This window comes from Malus sylvestris, chromosome 3, assembly GCF_916048215.2.
Source record: "Malus sylvestris chromosome 3, drMalSylv7.2, whole genome shotgun sequence".
NCBI classification, from domain to species: domain Eukaryota; kingdom Viridiplantae; phylum Streptophyta; class Magnoliopsida; order Rosales; family Rosaceae; genus Malus; species Malus sylvestris.
Window position 1 is genome coordinate 3,975,548 of NC_062262.1, and position 22,502 is coordinate 3,998,049.

A 22,502-nucleotide genomic window follows, 5' to 3' on the forward strand; every position below is an offset into this window, starting at 1 on the left:
ATGACAAGCATAAGAATCAAAATTGTGGTGTCTTTGTACCTGCAAATGTTCCTGGTGCAATTAGGCAAGTGAATTGTTATGGCAGATTTGTAGATATGTTCGAGGTTAAATATTGTGGTCATGCTGAGCCAGGAGATAGGGGTCGAGCTGTGATGTTATTTAAGTGCGAATGGGTTAATAGTGAAAGTCCACGAGGAATGAAGACTAATCAATATGGATTTACTATGGTGAACTTCAATCGATTAGGATTTAAAGAGGATCCTTTCATATTAACATCACAAGCATTACAAGCATTTTACGTCGATGACACAATTGAAAAAGATTGGCACATAGTTGTTCGAACGCAGCCAAGGGATTTGTTTGACGTATTAGAGGATAGTGATGCAATTGAAGATTATGCGGTACCAAATTTGGATGATCAGATACTTGACCATGAAAATTTCCATACAAGGGTTGGCGTGGAAAAGACTCCTTTTCATGAATCATTACCGTTGCCTACCCAGTTCGCTAGTAATGCCAATGCCGACGACGACACGACAGATGATGACATAGAATAAATATATTAACTGTTTTATGTGTTTTAAGTAGTAATTAGACAATATTTTTGTTTTCTATTACGTATATGGTTTAAGTTCAATTTTATTTATTAAAATCTTAAAATGTTATATGAGATAACAAAAAAAAAAAAACTCGATATTTATTTTTTATGGGTTAAACATCTGTCTCCCGTAGCGCCGCACTTCCCTCTCCGTTTCTCCTCTTCCCTCCTGCCTTGCGAACTCAAAACGTTAATCGTATTTGCATACTCAACTTGAACAAACTGGAAACAAAACATTCCTGGATTATCTGATCTATGGCAAAAGATTTTAGTTTCTTGTATGCAAGTATGCGCACTGTTTTGAATGTTCAAGTATACTAGTTTTACAACAGAAGGATAAAAAAAATGCACTCCTCTACCTCCCCAATCTTACAAAAATCCAAATCAAATGCGGCTATAGTTCTCTCTACGGTTCCTATCTTGGTGTAATTGTCGGTACGACTCCGCTAACAAGGTCACTGCCAGAGACGTCTATAGAGACGTAAGGATGCCTCGCTGCATTGGATGAGGGTGGAAGAGTCACCACCTTTCCACCACTAGTGCTCGTCACTGATTCCGATGTTCTGCTGTCAGACTCCGGCATCATAAACCATATGTTCTCGAGTTCCCGAACAACCTCCGCCATTGAGGGTCTCGCGTCTGTCTCCTCTTTGCAACACCTGAGAGCCAAACTCAAGAACTTTTCCACACACTCGGAAGGATAAGACCCCATTCTTCCATCAATAACTGAGAAGATCATACCGGATTGGAATGCAATGTTTACCTGAAGTGCAAAAAGAACTTGTAAATAACACTAAATTGGTGCATCCAGTCGATCACAAGGATTAATTAGCGTCAACCATAAGTGGTCTTGACTAAGACGTTATATCCTTACATGCAAAGCATAGAAGATGGTCTACATGTATAGTGTTATCCAAAACACAGAGTCTGTAATTAGGTTCGAGTAATTACCTCTCGAACAATGTTTTTGCCATGTGAGATTGGCTGCATGCCTGTTAAGAGCTCCAAAAACACAACACCAAGGCTATAAACATCGCTCTTATCTGTTAGCTTATGAGTTAAGAAGTACTCCGGATCAAGGTAACCCTGAAAAATCAATTCAAATAATAAGAGAGATTTTAATCTGTGTAGCTATTAGTTAGTTAAGTACAATGCTTATGAGTCTTACCGGTGTCCCCTTCACTACTGTAGATACATGAGCAGGCAGAGTCCCTTCAAAATCTGGAACCGGGGCAAGACGGGAAAGGCCAAAATCAGCAACCTTTGCAATAAACTTAGAGTCCAATAATATATTGGTGGCCTTGATATCTCGATGAAATATCGGAGGGTTGGCTTCTGTATGGAGGTATAGGATGCCCTTGGCTGATCCCTGAGCAATTCTTAATCTCATCTCAAAACCCAGTGGTTCTTTAGACCTAGCTGCTGAGACACGCATCAATTATAAAGCTTGTCGAATGGCATGTAACCGAAATCCCTATTGTAAATTCTTAGTCAAACATTTACCAGCGGTAAATTACTCTACCGAAATTCAGAATGAGATGAATTAAGAACCAAAGACAGTAAAACAAGAGTATTAGGTTTACCAGAAAGGTGATCCCTTAGAGTTCCATTGGACATAAACTCATAAACCAACATCTGCACGCACAAAAATTGTTGGAATTAAATAGAATTCAGTTTTGTTCAAGTGTTTAAGAAGGAAGAAATCAATAGAAAAGTGTATGTCTAGTCTCATAAGACAAGTGTATGCTTTAGATCTTTGTTTTTGAATCAAGGGCTGAGATTGCTCTAGATTAGCTTGTAAGGAAATATCCTATGAGTTGATATTTAATGAAATATCTGTGATTACTTCACAGATAAGAAACCTTTCACATTCCCCCAATTTTGTGCTCTCTGTTTCATTTTCTTGTCTGCCTCCAGGAACCAAACTAACTCACCAGAATTTATCATGGCCTCAGAGCTTAGGTTCTGATCAAATTCAGGACTGGGCGTTTTGTGTGTGTGCTTCGTATCTCTAAAAAGGAAAGGGGGAAAAACATACCCAGATCTTGAAAATCTCATCTGTTCTTACAAAGCCTCACATGGTTACTTCGAGCAGTGGAGGAGATCTGAGGGCTCCTATTTTCAATGGGATCAACTACGATTTTTGGTCCATCAAGATGAAGACCATATTCAAATCACATGATCTCTGGAATTTGGTGGACAAGGGTTATGATGCTGCAGAAACTGAAGATGATTCTAGCGATGAAGATCAACAGTCTGTGAGGAAGATAGCAATGAAAGTTAATGAAACAAGAGATGCAAAAGCTCTTGGTATCATTCAAGGGGCAGTGTCTGATGAGATCTTTCCTCGAATCTCAAACTTTGAAACCTCCAAGACTGCATGGGATGTTCTTCAACAAGAATTTCGTGGTGATAAAAAGGTTAGGTCTGTCAAACTACAATGTTTAAGAAGAGATTTTGAGTACACTAGGATGAATGATGGTGAAGCTCTATCTGTTTATTTAACAAGATTGACTGATATTGTGAATCAAATGAAAACTCTTGGTGAAGAACTGACAAATCAAAGATTAGTGCAAAAGATACTTATTAGCTTGCCTAAATCTTATGATTACATTGCATCTATTATAGAAGAAACTAAAGACCTTGACTCCATTGAGGTTCAAGAAGTGATTGGTACATTGAAAGGCTATGAGCAGAGGTTAAATATGCATTCTGAAAACTTAGCTGAAAAGGCTTTTACTAGCCTAAGTATGACTGAGAGAGATAGCAGTTACAGGGGTCAGGGGAGCAACTCAAATCAAAAGAAATTATGGAAAGGAAAAGGGAAGAAATGGGACAACAACCATACTTCACAATCAAAATCAGAATCTAGCAGTGAGTCTAACAAAACCAAGTGTAAAATCTGTGACAAATTACACTATGGTGTTTGCTGGTTCAAGGGAAAACCCAAATGCACCAAGTGTGACAGATTTGGCCATCTAGCAAAAGATTGTAATCCAAGAAGGAACCAAGTTATCAACTATGCACATAGAGCAGAAGAAGAGGAAGTAAATGTCTTTTATGCTTGTAGTGTTGCAAAAACTGAAAACAAGAAAGGAATCTGGTATATTGACAGTGGATGCAGTAATCACATGACTGCATATGAATCCTTACTGATCAACATTGACAGAAGCTTCAATTGCAAAGTTAAAATGGGGAATGGACAACTAGTGGAAGCTACTGGAAAAGGAACTCTTGTTTTAGAGACAAAGGGTGGAAGAAGATTCATCAAGGATGTAATACTTGTACCAGGTCTTGATGAGAATCTCCTTAGTGTGGGACAGATGATTGCTCATGGTTACTTCTTACTTTTTGGAGACAATATGGTGGAGATCTTTGATGACAGAAGCCTCCAAAACTTGGTAACACAAGTTGGCATGACAGAAAACAAAAGCTTTCCACTTATGCTAGATTACAATGATTCAATTGCTCTAAAAGCAAGTGTTGCAAAAAACTCTTGGTTATGGCATAAGAGGTTCGGACATCTCAACTTTCACAGTTTAAAGAGATTGGAGAAACTACAAATGGTGACTGGTCTTCCTGAGTTACAAGAGACTAAAGAACCGTGTGAAGGTTGCATATTGGGGAAGCATCACAGGGACTCTTTTGAAACTGGAAGTGCATGGAGAGCAAGTCAACCTCTAGAACTCATACACACAGATGTGTGTGGTCCAATGAAGACACCTACACTCAGTGGGAACAGATATTTTCTGCTATTCATTGATGACTGCACCAGGATGGTTTGGGTATATCTTATGAGAAACAAGAGTGAAGTCTTTTCAATCTTCAAGAAATTCAAAATGATGGTTGAACTTCAGAGTGGTCTCAAGATCAAAAGACTAAGAAGCGACAGAGGTGGTGAATTCACTTCACTTGAGTTCCAAGAATTCTGTGAAGGAGCAGGATTACAGAAGCAATTGACAGTGGCCTACACACCACAACAGAATGGTGTGGCTGAGAGGAAGAACAGGACCGTGGTTGAAATGACCAAGTCAATGCTCTATGATAAGAAAATGCCACTTTCTTTTTGGGGTGAAGCTGTCAATACATCTGTGTATCTCCTAAACAGGTGTCCAACTAAAGCTATTGAGAAGAAAACACCGTTTGAGGCATTTAGTGGCAGAAAACCAAGTGTGAAGCACTTGAAGGTGTTCGGATCAATCTGCTATGCACAGATACCATCTCAACTACGACACAAGCTTGAGATCAATAGTGTCAAGTGTGTCCTTGTAGGTTATGGAAGCTGTGAAAAGGGCTATAGGCTCTACAATATTGAGTCACATAAAGTGATTCTCTCAAGGGATGTGGTGTTCAAGGAGAATGAAGCATGGAATTGGGAAACCAATAACATAGACACTATCTCATTTCCACTAGCAATGGAAGAAGCACAAGCTGAAGTGCAAAATGTGAATGAACCTGTTATACAAGATGAGAGTCAAACTGATTTTTCAACTCCAACACAAGGATCTCAGTCCTCTACTTCAAATGCAGAAGGACAAGAATTACAGGATTCCTCCCCTGAAACAACTCCATTGAGAATGAGGAGTTTAAATGAGATCTATGCAGTGTGTAACTATTGTGTTGTTGAACCAGAGAGTTTTGAAGAAGCTGAGAAGGATCAATCCTGGCAGAAAGCAATGAGTGAAGAAATTGCCATGATTGAGAAAAACTCTACTTGGAAATTGGTAAATAGACCGAGTGATAAACCTGTGATAGGTGTGAAATGGATTTACAAGATCAAACTGAATTTGGATGGATCAATACAGAAGAACAAAGCAAGATTAGTTGCCAAGGGCTACTCACAACAACCTGGGGTAGATTTCAATGAAACCTTTGCCCCAGTGGCAAGGTTAGACACCATTAGAACCTTGATTGCTCTTGCTGCCCAAAAGGGATGGAAACTTCACCAGTTAGATGTCAAATCAGCTTTTCTAAATGGCATTTTGGAGGAAGAAGTGTATGTGGATCAACCACAAGGATTTGAAGTGCCAAATAAAGAGGAGAAGGTCTATAAGTTAAACAAAGCACTGTATGGACTCAAACAAGCCCCCAGGGCTTGGTACAGTGAGATAGACTCCTATTTCAGCAAGAGTGGATTTAACAAAAGTCCTAGTGAAGCTACATTATATACAAAAACTGGTGAGAACTCTGAGATGCTTATTGTGTCTATATATGTTGATGATGTGGTCTTTACTGGTAATTGTGAAGAAATGATTGAAGAATTCAGAAGGGAAATGATGAGACAATATGAGATGTCGGATCTTGGCTTGTTGCATCACTTCTTGGGAATTGGAGTAATACAAGAAACTACTGGGATTTTCATACATCAACAGAAGTATGCACAATCACTGCTTGAAAGATTCAATCTGAAAGGATGCAAATCTGTGGCAACACCATTGATCACGAATGAGAAACTTTGTAAAGTGGATGGTTCTGAATCTACTGATGAATGCTTATACCGAAGGATGGTTGGAAGTCTGCTTTATTTGACTGCTACAAGACCTGACATTATGTATGCAGCCAGTCTCTTATCAAGGTTTATGCATAATCCCACGAGAATTCACATGGGAACTGCTAAGAGAGTACTAAGGTATATCTCAGGGACCTTGGACTATGGAATCAAATATGAAAAGGGAGAAAAAGCAATTCTGGTAGGCTTCTGTGACAGCGATTGGGGTGGCAGTGAAGATGACATGAGAAGTACCTCAGGATATGCATTTACATTCGGTTCTGGGATATTTTCTTGGGCTTCTGTCAAGCAACAAAGTGTTGCATTGTCTACGGCTAAAGCAGAGTATGTGAGTGCTGCAATGGCTACCTCCCAAGCTATATGGTTGAGGTTTGTGTTAAAGGATTTTGGTGAAATGCAAGTGGATGCTTCACCACTTATGTGTGACAACACATCAGCAATAGCTATGACCAAGAATCCTATTTTTCATCAGAAAACCAAGCATACCAAAAGAAAGTTTCACTTCATAAGGGAAGCCTTGCAGGAGAATACCATTGAACTGATCTACTGCAAATCACAGGATCAAATGGCCGACATTTTCACCAAAGCTCTACCAAGGGAAAGGTTTGTCTATCTCAGAGGAATGCTTGGGATCAAAACCAGAATTCATTTAAAGGGGAGTGTTGGAATTAAATAGAATTCAGTTTTGTTCAAGTGTTTAAGAAGGAAGAAATCAATAGAAAAGTGTATGTCTAGTCTCATAAGACAAGTGTATGCTTTAGATCTTTGTTTTTGAATCAAGGGCTGAGATTGCTCTAGATTAGCTTGTAAGGAAATATCCTATGAGTTGATATTTAATGAAATATCTGTGATTACTTCACAGATAAGAAACCTTTCACATTCCCCCAATTTTGTGCTCTCTGTTTCATTTTCTTGTCTGCCTCCAGGAACCAAACTAACTCACCAGAATTTATCAAAAATAACACAAGTCAAGCCTTTCCCAAGTAAAATTGTTGGTCCGACATAACAAAAGAGAGCAAGAAGAGGAGATAAAATGTAGCAGAACTACATTCAGAAAGGATAAGCGAATGTACCTGTTCCCCTTCTTCATCACAATACCCGACTAAGGACACGAGATTCCTATGATGTAAGGGTGACAATAATTCTATTTCTGTTAGAAACTCCTTCTCGCCCTGTAATGATCCCTCTTGTGCACGTTTTATGGCCACAACGGTTCCGTCAGCCAGGATGCCTTTATAAACATTTCCATAACCTCCTTGTCCAACTTGAGCAGAGCTGTTAAAGTTGTTTGTAGCCGCTGCCATTTCTCTAAAAGTAAAATCCTTGACACCTTCAATTTTTATGGAGCTCTTGGTTGCTGCATATAAACGAAGGCGCAATGTTAAAAAGTGAAATTATTTGGACCAAGAGCTGATGCACCTGTTCAATCTTGTTAAATTCAATTGGGTGCGGAGCTTCTCAGGGTTCCTAACTCGGGAGAAGCCCCATGGAAATGATCATTTATACAAATATGTCTTTTGCCTTATGATAGTAAGACACTCACTACGACGTCTTCTTGAAATTGCATGGCGATCCTTCAAATGCTTTCTCAATATAAGAAGAGAAACAATTGCAGATAACGTAACGGCACCAGCAATAGTCCCTAGTATGATGCCAGCCAGAGCACCCTTGCCTAGACCGGACTTTGAAGAGGAGGCAACCACTGTGACATCAAGAAGAGCCGTGAGATCAACAAATCAAAATCAACACACGATTTCACATCTAGAAAAAACAAGGCTTTTGAGACATACCATCCTTGTAAGGATCCAGTAGAATGAAGTCGAGAAGTTCATAGGGTCCAAATAGGCCACTGTCAGGAATTGCCCATGATGAGAACATATTCATGATTCTTTTAACTTCAGTTCTATTGAAAGTATGGGAATTATTGGCATTATCAACATATACAGGAAAAAGCTTCAGAGATAATCTCAGTCGAGGTCCGTTTTCCCATACAAACGAAGTAATGACCAGCTGATCGAGATCTAATTTGATACCAGAAGTAAGATACTGCTCAAATGTACTTTCGTAAGGGCGAAAATCTGTGAATCCGGGACTTTTCAACCGAATGTCAACAATTAGAGGAGCAGCACAAAAACAAGCTACAGGAATATATTCGAAAGCGGGTGGACATGCTTGATTCGGACAGTTGGCAGTGGAGTTGGTCGAAATATGACTGTCATTTTCATCATCACTTTCTGTTCCGCAGAAGTTAACAAGGTTGCCATTTGAGCAAACCGGATTTCCCCGAAGCCTGAACAATAATAATCAGAAGAGAAAGTTTAACGGAGTATTTCATTACAGATGCTGGATATTTGTATAAGAACAACATAACTTGCACTTAGTATTTCAAAGAACAACATAACGGAGTATTTCAAAGTCCAGAAGCAAACCAGACAGTGACATTTTGCGGAAGTACAGTACTGCCGGTAATGTTTGTGAGGTTGTTGTTCTGCATCTCCCTACAATATCAGAAGCCAAACTCCACTTCTTAACAAAATTTCAAGAAGATGCTATAAAACATATTATCAAAAAGAAAAGGACGACCGGAATAGGAAATGGAATAACATTTCTAAACACCGGCATCCTAGCACTAGAGAGTGTAAATTCACACACACAACAGAAGTAACAATTTTTCTCACTCCAGTTCTTACATGATTAGTCTTTCTGTCCCGTTGAGTTTCCTGTTTTCCCAAAGCGTTGCTGGAATGGAGCCATTCAATGAATTGTTTGCTATAGACCTGCCATGCGGAATAAATTCCCACTTTACTTCATAACATAGTTTTTATTATTGGCACTGCTAAAACATTTGATAACATCTTAACGAAAATAACTTCAAACTCTTGCTGTTCACAAAGTAAGATAGATGGAAGCTCGAAAACACCAAAAGATCAGTTTGAAGTGGCTTACAATCTCTGAAGATTAGGAAGATCCGAAAAGTTGCCAGGAATTGTTCCGGTCAGAGTGTTGTTAGATAAATTGCTGCGCACAAAGTTCATACGTCGAATATTATACATCCATGTAATCCTTTTAGAATTGATTATACGATCTTCAAAGCTTAACAATGCTTTTCAGAGAACATTTAACAAGAAACTGCTACTAAATGTCAAATATAATATATATGGCATATCATTTGCAAGGTAGATAGTATCTTACATCGTCGTGATGTTATCAGAAAGTGTACCCTGAGGCAAGGATCCGTTTAGCCGATTTGAGCTTAGGTCTCTGAAAATTGGTATTAATAAATAACAAATTGCATAAGATACTGTCGAAACATAACGTATACTATATTCTAAGAATTTAGAAAAGCAAGAAAATCAAAACAAATAATGGGGTATGAAGTGAAACTTCTTGAATGAACTTACATATAAGCAAGGTTTGGAATCCTACTCAAATCAGGAATAGGCCCTTGTAAGCTGCAGTTCCTCAAACTCCTGAAAGAAACAACAAAAACACAAAGACATTCAATCTTGACATGATTCGTCGTGCTAAATGCAGAGCATACTTCTCGATTGTCATTCCAAACAACCAGGGCACATCACCTAACGTGATATAAACAGCAACGGGAGATGTTCCCTGCGCAGTGGTTCGAAATATGTGTTTCCAAACAAAAACTATGATTCTCTGTTTTTTGCTATGATTAATCACAAATCTTTTGGCATTACACCTCCGTAGTCGGGGCTTTACATCTGATGTATGAATTATGAATAAATAGAGATTCTAGTCCCTAGATCACACACTTTTACCTTTAAACCAACTAAAAGAAATAGAATCAGAAGGAGCACTTACAACTTCAACAGTTTAGACATGTCGCTATACGAATCTGGAATTGTAGTCCCTTCAAAGTTGTTGTTGTCAAGTTGACTGCAAGACAAATAAGATGGTAAGGCTAAGAAACTCGACACGGGATTGTTGTTGTAGAAAAGGAAATTCTAAAGAATTGTTCACCAACAGCGCGAAAATTCAAGAAAGGAAAGGGTGAACAGATAATTAAGGTGCGAATTTATGTTCCAAAAGTAAGGAAACATACAGTATTAATAAGCTTGGCAACTCCGAGAACTGCGGTGGAAGATACCCAGATAAGTTGTTGTTGTCAAGAAGACTGCAATGAGTTCGATACATTTATTCAACTCGAGGTGGCCATACAGACACACAAATGAAGAGGGTAAACTGAAACTAATGAACCAAGTTGAAGATTCTGAATATCGCTGGCGTTCTACTTACAAGTGAATAAGCCTTGGTAATCTGGAAAGCTCCGGTGGAATTTGCCCGCTTATTGAATTGTTGTTCATGTGACTGCTCAAAAGGGAAAAGATACGAAACATAAGGAAGAGAGGAAGTATAACAAACACAAGATAATATTACACTTTTTAAACTAAAGCAGCATAAGAAAAACCCTTACAAATGCCTTGTCTTGTTTAAATTTGCAAACGATATAGGTATTGATCCCGATATTTGGTTCTCGTCAATTTGTAATCTGTCCAAGTTTGGAAGATAACCAAGCTTTTCGGGCAAGGAACCTGATAACTGGTTTCCATTGAGGAGCCTGTAAACACAGAATATTAGATAGAGATTTAACCAAATATTGCCAAAAATATCCAAACAGCTTAACTTACAAAAGTTCCAAGGATGTAATGTTGCCTATCTCCTTTGGTATACTTCCACTTATTTTGTTCCACATAAAATCCCTATCAGAAGAATTGACGGAGGAATATCATCAGAGGAGAGATAAAATCATTCACCGGCATATTAGGGAGGAGATTAACAAGTTTTCCGTAATGCTGAGAGAACATTAGCCAAGAATTTAAAGCTTCTTTCAAGGTATGTGGTGCCTTACAGTATCTTCATATAAGATAAGCGGCCGAGCTCTGGCGATAAACTTCCTGACAGGTTCATATTTAGTAGTCGCCTGCAGTAAAGAAGGAGAGCTTGTCATTATAGCCAAACTCTACTCTAAGTTTAAAAGTTCAACATGCTTCCAATGGTAACAAAATATACTTTTCATGCAAGACATTGATCATTACTTGATTCCGTAAACCCTAGATGACTACTGATTGACGTTGGAACAGGATCAAATTAGCTGATTTTCCCATTTCATTAAGATATTTCTACAAAGTTCATAACGGAATCACCTATGAGCAGGGAAATTTGCTCGTTAAGACCACTTGGAACCAGACACATGGGAATTAAATCTCTCCACACACGGTGAACAAGATGAAATGAGAAAAGGCAAGGGTCAAAAGGAAAATATTTCCATTCAGTCAGTTGCTGCAAGGTATGGGTAAAATTTGGAAAGATTGAAACATACAGTTGTTGAACATGAAGATAGCCATCATCTAATGTTGTGTTGTAGCAAAACACTCCTGTCCAATTTGCTGTGCATGGGTCTCCTCTATTCCAGTTGCTCAGATTCTTGTTGGGATCAACCAAACTGCTTTTGATGGCTCGCAGCGCGGTCACTGCAATTTTACACAATTGATAAACCTTACTTGATTAACACAACCAGACTAAGTTTTTCGAAGGAGACCAGCTATGAACATATCAGAATTGAGAAACAAGGGAATGTCAAAAATCATGCTATACATCAGAAATGAGTCGAAAACCACAAGATTATTATTCGAGTGCATGTATGTACTGGAAGTGGACATAGACCTCAATCCGTCTAGATTAAAGAAAACTAAAAATCGGTCACTTCGTTTGTCAATTGAAGTTACCGTGTCAGCACATAAGGCAACCATACACCTGAATCGAAAAACTTATAAACCGAACTCATACCATAATAACTGTATTTAAGTATTCCTATACTATAATTTCCTGAAGAAACCTATTCAGAATTCAAAGCTTCACAAATCATAAGCAAAATCACCTTCTGCAGGGTTGGTGATATTAGGATTTTGTGCTCCAGCGCGTAGTGAAGACCAGCACAGGAACGTGGCGAAAACAAATGCATATGTCCAAACTCTTGATTGATGCATCCCGAGACCGCAAAAATCACTACAACTCTAATTTACTCCTTACAACACAACAGCAGAAATTTATGCAGAATTGGAACAGTCCCCCTGATAGCAAGCATAAAAAAAAAAGATAGCAAATTGAATCAGAAAGAACCAAACATATTGAAAGCACAGCTTCAACACTACAGAGTGAACTGATATCTCAAGTCTTCAAGCAATTCAACACTAAAAGCAAAGCTCCAACAACTTCAGAACAAAATAAACGAGAATCTATAGTGAAAATTCATACGGCAGACAGCTTGGACATGAAATAAAGAAACTCACAGAAACATAGCAAAATGGAAATATTGATACCATGGACAAATTCAAAGCTTTGAAATTTAAAAACCAATGATGCAAAACGAGATAAGCTTTTGGTTTTGGGTTGAATTTTATTTGAATATACTGCCAACGGTGAGAAGATTAATAGCATGAAAATAATAGAAGAAAAGTTGCCCGGGAGTTGGGCTTGGTATTTTTCTGACCAGGTCCGCCATAGCTAAAGCTGCGTAGATGACTGAAGTTGATGATGGCGATGACGATACAGCCCATCCTTCTCCATTTTTTATTTTTTTTATTTTACAATTTCGAGAGTTCTTCTTTGTATAAAAAATGCATAAACGAAAAGGGAGTTGGTGAGAGTATGTAATTGTTTACAACCAAGGAGGGGAAGACAAGAAACTGACGTCTGAGGAAACGGCCAACTACCCAATGAGCGGGAGAGATCGTTTTGAAGTGATCAAAATTAACATCAATCAAGTTTTGAAGTGATCAAAGTGAACACGAGGGTTTATTTATTATGGCGTTTACTAATTATCTGTCATGAATCATGCTGAAAAAAAGTCGCATTCAAATAAAATGTTTACTAACTATCGGTCTCTCAGGAATCAGATTCTCGTAAAATTAGTTTGATTAAAGTAAATAAGGGAGAAACTTTTCGTTTTAGGTTAGGGGAGGATTTTTGTGTTCACCTGGAGGACGAGTTCATATGTTTGACTATTCAACCAAGCAGTCCCTCTTGATTGCATGCATGGATGCGCGTACAAATACCGTCGTGTTAGGAGCGGACACAAGAATCTTCCTCGAACTTTGGACAATGTTCGATTTGCCTTTCAAATTTTCAATTAGTTTTGAACTCGCTAAACTTTCAATTCGTGTCAATATCCTCCCAACTATTAATTAATGCACAGTTTTTAGTTATTTCCATTACATATGATGAACATAACTTTCAGTAAATATTAGGAATTCTGATAATTTAGTTATGAGAAAAATTAAGAGGAACCGAAACTTACACATTTTCTACAAATTCAAATGCTTTCGCTATGCAAAATGCACAAAAATAACCGTTAATTTAACGGGATAATTGATAAAGCTAATGGTAGAGGAGCACTAGCACGAACAAAATAAAAAGTTTAGGGAGTTTAGAACCGGATTGAAAATTATATAAGACAAAGTAAAACAAGACCTATAAATCCAAAAACATTGCTAAAAGTTTCAACTAAAGGAAGTCCATGACTCCATACTCCATATTTAAAAAGTGATTAATTAGCCACATCTCATTAACTATATCTCTTTTCTACACAGTATTTGCAATACAATTAGGTGGCCAAATAAACCAGCTTGGCCTATTACACAAGAAGTAGAGGTACTATTTAATTATAGGTGGTAATTGCATGACTAATGAAGGCAATTAGTTAAAATTCAATCGTTTAACTAGACGAAGACGAATGAGGATCCTCACATTCGTTCATCGTATATTGTGCGACCAGTTTTGGTTAGGTACTGTTTATATTATATTTTAAATAAAAAAATTACAATGATTTCTAACCGTACAATGTACGATAAAATGATGTGATTGGAGGATCCCGTGATCATCACAAAGAGGATTTGGAGAGGATCCTCATTCGACGAAGACTGTCCATTTGAGTTACTTAAATATGGATTCTCTGATAATAACAGCAAAGTCTTATTCCTCTAAGGGGAGTCGGTTTTATGAATTTTAAAACATCACTGCAGGCGGTTTTGCGTCAAATCGTCCATAAGCTCAAACTGCTTCATGTGTTTTCTTGGAGTCTCTTTCCAAATCTTTCTAGGTTTTCATCTACTTTTTTACCGTGAGCATCCATATCATATTTGCATCTTTTAACCAAAGCATAAGTGGGTCATAGATTCACATGTCCAAACAATTTTAACTGATTTTCTCTCATTTTATCTTTAATTGTGGCGCTTCTGCTTTACTAATTGTCCGACAAACGACACGAAATTCTTACACTAAATTTATCTATAATGTAGAAAGAAAATTCTAAGGGAAATCACACTGCTCTTACCAACTCGATAAGGTCATATCTAAAAGATATTGGTGTTAAACACTAACTTGAATTATTAATTATTAATTATTGCAAGAATAATCCAACCCTAACATAACTATTGCAACAATAATAATCAATACGCGGCAAGTGGGAACACGTAAAATTCAGTCCACGTCAACCAGCATGTTTTTGCATGACATGTGTATTGTTAGTAAGTCCGGCCCTATATGTATGGCACGAATTAATATTATTTATTCAATCGGTATTATCTATCCTAATCAACAGATTAAAAAACCTGCAGTCTGTAATTCAACCGCACGTAACAAAAATTCAAAAATATTATTTAAAGAAAATAAATAACCAAACGGCAGTTTTGAAAGCGAGGGCTACGGAACATAAATCGAGATATTCTCCGGATTTTTACCTTTGAAGTTCAAAAATTTGGAGATTTGGGGGGCTAAAAAGAGAAATCTAAATTCTTAATTTGTGTGAGATATGCTAGTAAGATGAACTAATGGATATCATATGATTGAAATTGAGTAGTCCGAATCTCTTGATTCATGAACTCCAGATAGAGATCAGGAAAGGATCTCAATTTACGGAATATAAAGTCAATTTTATGGATGACTTTAAGATCAATTATATAGTAGGGGATGAGTTTAGACATACAAAATTTTAAACCATCAAAGTAGGATTTGGTGGTAGCATCTAATTCTGGCTGAACACCATAAACATTTTGGAAAATTACAGAGTTAGACATGATCAACGCCGTAGCATACATTCACAAATTTTTACGCAATTTTTATAAAAATTCATAGTATCGACCTCCATAGACAGGTTCCGCTCTGACATTGAAACTTGGGTCCATTTCTTCCATGTAACAAAATAACGTAACAAAGTTGCAAAGAATCATTCAATTTCCTTAAATTAGGTAAAGTTTAAGTGATACATGTGGACTTTCAAGCTTTTATGCCTAATTACAAGGAGATAGAATTAAATGGAACTCTTCTACCTTTAAACAAGGAATATTAATATTTGATTCTCAACTATTTACCTCATCACATTTTGACTTTTTGTTTATAGCTTCAACCTATTTACACACACACACGCGCACGCGCGCGCACACACACACATATATATATATATATATATATATATATTGGCATATTATATTTTGTTTTTTATTTTTATTTTTATTTTTTTGCCTTGAATCACTTAGAAATTTCATAGTCACGTGAAGATGTAGCTATCAATTTATTATTTTGAGTTTGATTTTTTACAATATAATTATCTTGAGAGGTGGCGTGGCCGGCTAAATAGTTTTCATATAATTAAACTAAGATTTTTGGACCAAAAATTGGATTACGATCAACTCTGAATGTTTTGTTTTCGGAGCCCGCAGACATAGAGATTCAGATCGTTCAAGAGAGAGAAAGGTCATGACCTTTAAGTTTTGTGAGATGACGAGTGCGATTGATTAATGGAGATCATAGAATTGAAATTGAGTTGTCCAAATCTCTCATTTCGCAGACTCCAACATGAAGGTCCGAAGTGGATCTCAATCCTCAAAACTCATCACCATTCACCAATCTCATGCCATAAGCTTGTTGACCCAAAAAATATAGAAAGAAACGAAATCCTATGAATTGGGCCTTGGGACGATTGGGCTAATCCAATATTTTGAATGGACTGGGTCAATTCTTATGCATAATGGGTAAGACTAGTTCTTTATCGGTCTGATGTTTGTTTAGGACTACTTTTATACACAACACTTACGCTTATAAGCAATTTTACTATAAAAAAACTTTTATTAGAAGAAAAATGTTTGGAATACCACATTTTGTAGACCATTTATGAACCACCTCTTTGAAAGCTTTAAACGATTATCCGCCAAATATTGGAAAGCTGGCTAATTTTCCCTTTTGGATCAAGTACGAAGCACAAATGACCCACCTTTCAAAATAATAGACTTCATGACTCATGACATTTTGTTTTTTCAAACAAAACTGGAAAAGCTGGTTTGATTTCAGTCCACAAATTTGCCCAACATCCATCTCCAAGGGAGAAGGGACCAACCTCTCTAATTTGCCACCACAAGTTGCAACTAATTAGCAAAATCCCATGAAAGATTTTGCTCCCACATGCAAAAGCCATCACTTCAAGTTTGAACACCCATCCATATGCATTTGTTCACCATTAACCCAGCCAGCTTTCGCTTCGTAAAAGCTCATTTCTATAATCTCAATTTATGCATTTTTGAAGAAAGTTTTTAGTGTGTCGGAAACGCAGCCTCTTACATCAAACGTCATGATAGAATTGGTTAGATTTTTTTTTAAAGTGTATAACCAATTGCATTATTGTGCTTAATGTACCTGACTATATTCTCAACACACCGAAAATCTCAAGCACTTTTGGGGATTTGATAACGCCACATCCAGTAAAAGTTTTAGGTATATGGGGAGTGTATCTCTTTTTGGATAATGAAGAAAAAATCTCCACTTACGCACTTTTTCACCGAGTCAATGATCTTAAGATGGATCTGAGTTTCCTTCCCTCGTGAGTAAGATTACTATAAGCTTTGAAATTCATGTGCGTGCAATGCAACCGTTTATAAACTACAAGCAAATTGCTTGTATCAAGTAAATTTAATTTTTGGTTAGCGGCCGCATCCGTAATATTGTTTTTTTTTTTTACACAATTTTTGGCAAACATTATTGCGCAACATACTCCGTAATGTATTTCAACGATCTAAATCGCTTATCTTTTAAGTCTTTCCTAAAAAATCATGTCAACAAGAAATCATATGACCGATAAATTAAAGGTTTATGGTTTCTTTGTACAATTATATCCGTCTATTTTCTTTATCGCAAATAAATGTCTTAATAACTTTTGATTTGTTAAATTTTTTTAAAAATAATCTATAAATGATGTTTTAAAGATAGACAATTCAAAGTTATAAAATACATTGCGGAATGGATATACAAAAACATATGTTTCTTTCAAAAAGTGAAGGAAATGCCACGCGTTCACATGTCATTGGCTATAGAGATCCAAAATAGCTTCTTTGGGAGCCCAGCACGTTATCCTACCTGTCCTGTTCACGGCCAACATGTCAGCTGTCCGACCTGTAGACCCGCCGGAATGTTCAAATTGGACTGTATAATGACGTGGCGGCAAGCACGCCAGTTGTTTGGCGAAGTCGACGCTGGCTCGAGTCCTAACCACTTGTGTTTTGCGTGGTGGAGACATGCAGTGAGGACCGGACCATTACGCCCGGTCCCAAGATTCAACGTCACGTCCCATCCTACCCTAATTATTCTAAAACGACGTCGCATAGTTGCCGAAATCTTTAGCAAAATAACTTGACCATGTGTATGATGTTCACTCCAACACGATATCTCAACAGACCATCTGTGAGGCGACCCCTACAGCTTCACTTGCTCACAAATATCACTTTATTTAACTTATTTATGTTTTAGATATAACAAGAGTATTACACGTAAAGAGCGTGTTAAGAGTATCTGACGACAAAATATGGTTGGGTGCAAATTGAATTCCAATAATCCATTACTTCACAACGAAAGATATTAAATGATTCAAAGGGAAAACCAACTACTTTTCACGGGAAGGAACCAATAGTACTGTATGTACGTATGACCAGCTCTATTCTGCCAAGTAGTGACTATTAGAATTAGGATAAGTATCGTCGAAAATGAAAAGTACAACTTAGAAGGGCTAGATCTTTTTCAAAGGAAAGGATCTTCGGATCTCTTCTTCTAAAGTTACTAAATCAAGTGATTTAGACTTTTGAAATTTAATCAATCGACTAAAAACAAAGAAGTTAATAAAAAAATTTAAAAGTTATAATAATTTTTGATCGTTTGATCAAATTTTAAGAGTTCGGATCACTTGATTTTGTGATTTTGGAGAAAGATATCCGGAGAGGATCTCTTTTCTTTTTCGAATATCTGTGTCCAAAACTCAAGGACTCATAAATTCGGACTGTTAAAAAGAGAGAAAGAGAGATTTTAACTCTTGATTTGTGTAAAGTGACCAGTAAAATGAACTAATAAAGATCAAATAATTTAAATTTTTTAAAATAAATTGTATGAATCTCCAAATCAATCTGGCTTCACAGAGAATCTCAACTACAGTTATCAAGCTAGTCGTTGTATAACAAAAAGATAAAAGACTTGTCCATGCATGAATCCATAATTATCTCGCCCTTATCCCAAAAAACAGGGGTAAATAAAGCTCTTTATGTAACGCACCATCGTGACCCCTATTATTCAGAGGCCACATAACTCTCTCTCTCTCTCCTCTCTCTGCACAAGAGCTCCAAGCTCCTCCCACCTCCCATGGCTTCTTCTCTCAGCGGCGGTAACAGGCTCTCCCTTGCCATGGAGCGCACTGGCCAATGGTAACTACAACAATCAAACCCTCTCTCGCATTGTACCAGGAAACCGGGTTCGGTACGGCGGCTGATCATTGCGTCAGCCGCTGGCCGGACATATCTATCCATACATCATGCATGCTGACTAATTTCTTTGTCTAAACCTAATTAACAAGCTTCTTCTAATCATTTTTACGTGTGTGTTTGTAGGATTATCTCTCAAGATATTCCGTCAGATGTTGTGGTTGAAGTTGGTGAAGCCAATTTCTCTCTACACAAGGTACTAAACTCAATAGATTGAGTTCAAATCTCGTTCGAAATTCACAAAACTAAGTACAGTGACGTTTTACGATTCATACAAACACTCTATTTTGTGCATGCATGCTTAAACCAACGTGATTAAAAAATTAATTAGAAGGAATTACTCACTTAATTAATGTATTTGCAGTTCATGCTCGTGGCCAAGAGCAACCGCATAAGAAAACTGATAATGGAGTCAAAACAACCGGACCTAACGAGAATCAACCTCTCCGACATTCCCGGAGGCCCCGAGACGTTCGAGAAGGCGGCCAAGTTCTGTTACGGCGTCAACTTCGAGATCACAGTTCACAACGTCGCCGCCCTCCGCTGCGCGGCGGAGTATTTGGAAATGACTGATAAGTACTGCGAGAACAACCTCACCGGCCGCACCGAAGATTTCTTAGCTCAGGTCGCTCTCACGAGCCTCTCCGGCGCCATTGTCGTGCTCAAGACCTGCGAAGACCTCCTTCCCATGGCGGAGGACCTCAAAATTGTACAGAGATGCGTCGATGTCGCCACTTCCAAGGTACTTAACTGTAATCATTTTCTAGCCACTTAGCCAGTAATCAATTTCTCATTAATTATTGAAATAATTCGATTAATTATGTCATTAATTGTCGATTACAGGTATCAATCGAAGCGAAATTTCCGAGTCGATCGCCGAAGAATTGGTGGACTGAGGAATTGTCGATTTTGTACATTGAGTTCTTTGGCAGAGTAATCGCCTCGCTGAAGCTGCGCGGCGTGAAAGCATTGACCGTTGCCAGCGCTATCATAACGTACGCCGAGAAATGGCTCCGAGATCTTGTCCGAGACCACTCCGGAACCGCCGCGAAATTGGCCGCTTCTGACGACTCCGATTTGCGGCTCCAACAACGGGAGCTTCTGGAATCGATCGTCGAGATCTTACCGACTGAGAAAGCCGTTCTCCCGATTAACTTTCTCTGCTGCCTCCTCAGATCTGCGATCTTCGTCAAGGCGTCGAGCACGTGCAAGACCGAGCTCGAGAAGCGGATCTCGGCGGTCCTGGAGCACGTGACCGTCGACGACCTCCTGGTCCTGTCGTTCACCTACGACGGCGAGAGGCTCTTCGATCTGGAGAGCGTGAGGAGAATTATCTCCGGGTTCGTGGAGAAGGAGAAGAGCGTCGCGGTCTTCAACGCCGGCGATTTCAGGGAGGTTTGCTCGGCGGCGGTGATCAGAGTCGCAAAGACTGTCGACGCGTATCTTGGTGAGATCGCCACGTGTGTTGGGCTCAGTATCTCGAAGTTCAATGGCATCGCCAGCCTCATCCCCAAAGGCGCGCGCAAAGTCGACGACGATCTCTATCGTGCTATTGATATTTACTTGAAGGTAGGTAATTTACTAATTACGAATTGATTAATTCTTTTTACACATGAATCGTACTTAGATACATTATTTGCGAATAACGTATCTTGAATAAAATTAATGATCGAACTTTATAATTTATTAATCTTCATTGAAGAATTAGAAATTGTTTAATCTTTCAAAAATATCAATAAACATTTAATTCAATATACTATTTGCTACTTACACGGTCATTTGTTATATACATTAGAAAAATAAATAAAGATTGAACGACTCTTGATTATGAATTTTGTACCGGTTAAGATGCATTATTTGCAAGAAAAATGAGGGGAACACGAATATTATTCATTTTAGACTAAGCCACACAATATGACAAATGAATAAATTAGTATTAAAATCAATTACACAATATGACAACAAATTAATTAGTATTGAAATCTCTATTTATTGAACTCTAAAAAATTATATTTACAAGTGATAGACCATTAGACCATTGTGCTAGTGACTTGAATTTAACTAAGAACTTGCTTAAACTCATCAATTTAAATAATCATTAAATTTGATTTTCAGACCACAAATCGAATAGATGGAAGGTTAGGGTTATAATTTCAAATTTAGGCTCAAATTCTGTATTAGAAAACTCGTAAGACGGTCTTTCAACCTTGCTAACAAAACTTATATCAAAATCACTTTCAAATATTTTTTTCCTAAATTATAAATAAAAATTTCATTTACTTTAGTTACAACACTTTCAAATATATCTTTAAGCAAGTAATTTGTAGCTCAGTTGTTTAATACCATTTACTTTTGCGTCCAAAATCTCGAGATCAATAAAACGCACTTTACTCGTAACTAAATCGTAAAATTGTCCATTAATTGTGATTAATTACTCATATGCAGGCTCACCCGAACCTTGATGAGATAGAGAAGGAGAAGGTGTGCAGCGTAATGGACGCACTGAAGTTGTCGTACGAGGCGAGAGTGCACGCTTCGCAAAACAAACGACTTCCCGTTCAAATCGTACTACACGCGTTGTATTACGACCAACTAAAGCTGAGGAGCGGGGTGGACGAAAACGACGTGCAAGACGCAATAACGACGAGGAGTCAGGTACAGCACGACGTGTCGTTGGCGAGGGAGAACGAGGAGTTGAGAACGGAGTTGCTGAAGATGAAGATGTACATTACGGACCTGCATAAGACTGGGTCTGCAGCTGTTGCAACGACGTCGTCTTGTAAAGGAGGTGGCGGGCCCAAAAAGGCGAAATTTTTCTCGTCTGTGTCAAAGAAATTGGGGAGGTTAAATCCGTTCAAGCAAGGGTCGAAGGACACTTCGAACATCGTGGATGAGGATGTGGATATTACCAAGCCTAGAAGACGAAGGTTTTCCATCTCTTAATTAATTAAGTCATTGCACTTTGTGTGGGTGTTAATTCTTGGTGTTTTTTTTTCCTAAATCTTCAATTTGTCGTTTCAAATGATAAATTATGTTGCTAGTTCAAAACTTCAACTAGTTTATAGTTTGTGTAAATTAATTGTAATATGTGTTTATATTTTAATAAACTTGGAATTTTGTGATCCTTTTTTTTTAAAGGGCTGTAATAACATTACATTTTTAAATAGAGTCTGGTCTTGAGATTTTAAAGATTTGGAGCAACACCAAAACAAGTGCCCTAACCTAGATTACAAGTTGATAGATAATGAGTTTTTATTCCTCAATTTGAGACAATTTGAGGTCTAGAAGTGTTGTTGTATAAAACTTATAACCGATGTGTTTTTTCTCGTATGCTAACCTTTACGAGGATTTAGAAGAAATTTATAAAGCATCTTCAGTTCTTTAATCTTTATGCATAACCAATAAATGAGCACTACATAATAATAATATTGTTCAATGGAAAAAAAAAAACAAGCTAGTACTAATAACCAAACATGACATTGTAAAGTGGAAAGAAAAAAAAAACCACAGATTGTACAATTCGAACCTAAAATGCTCTATCCAAGGGTGATTAACGATAATCAGTGTAGCTAGCGCTACT

At 37.7% G+C, this 22,502-nt stretch overlaps 2 protein-coding genes across 5 annotated transcripts; one reads left to right on the forward strand and one right to left on the reverse strand.

The window, feature by feature from the left end:
• Window positions 1-852: 852 nt before the first annotated feature.
• On the reverse strand, window positions 853-12,830 carry LOC126615221 (probable LRR receptor-like serine/threonine-protein kinase At1g06840). Of its 4 annotated transcripts, none has more exons than XM_050283019.1 (21): window positions 12,622-12,830; window positions 12,010-12,202; window positions 11,452-11,602; window positions 10,981-11,052; window positions 10,760-10,831; window positions 10,546-10,689; window positions 10,368-10,439; window positions 10,174-10,245; window positions 9,933-10,007; window positions 9,509-9,577; window positions 9,300-9,368; window positions 9,054-9,125; window positions 8,798-8,884; window positions 8,537-8,605; window positions 7,898-8,397; window positions 7,651-7,809; window positions 7,181-7,464; window positions 2,182-2,233; window positions 1,767-2,020; window positions 1,550-1,684; window positions 853-1,361 (listed from the first exon to the last, which is right to left on the reverse strand). In XM_050283019.1, the coding sequence occupies exons 2-21, from the start codon at window positions 12,116-12,118 to the stop codon at window positions 1,014-1,016; spliced, it is 2,865 nt and encodes a 954-aa protein (XP_050138976.1). In that variant the 5' UTR covers window positions 12,119-12,202; window positions 12,622-12,830; the 3' UTR covers window positions 853-1,013. The 4 variants fall into 4 exon arrangements, with proteins under 4 accessions (XP_050138976.1, XP_050138979.1, XP_050138977.1 ...); XM_050283022.1 differs by having other exon boundaries at window positions 1,767-2,017; window positions 12,622-12,827; XM_050283020.1 differs by lacking the exon at window positions 12,622-12,830 and adding an exon at window positions 12,452-12,596.
• A 5,865-nt stretch (window positions 12,831-18,695) lies between these two features.
• On the forward strand, window positions 18,696-22,044 carry LOC126615222 (root phototropism protein 2). The gene is made up of 5 exons (XM_050283023.1): window positions 18,696-18,865; window positions 19,049-19,118; window positions 19,287-19,664; window positions 19,766-20,491; window positions 21,368-22,044. The coding sequence occupies exons 1-5, from the start codon at window positions 18,804-18,806 to the stop codon at window positions 21,863-21,865; spliced, it is 1,734 nt and encodes a 577-aa protein (XP_050138980.1). The 5' UTR covers window positions 18,696-18,803; the 3' UTR covers window positions 21,866-22,044.
• Window positions 22,045-22,502: the final 458 nt, after the last annotated feature.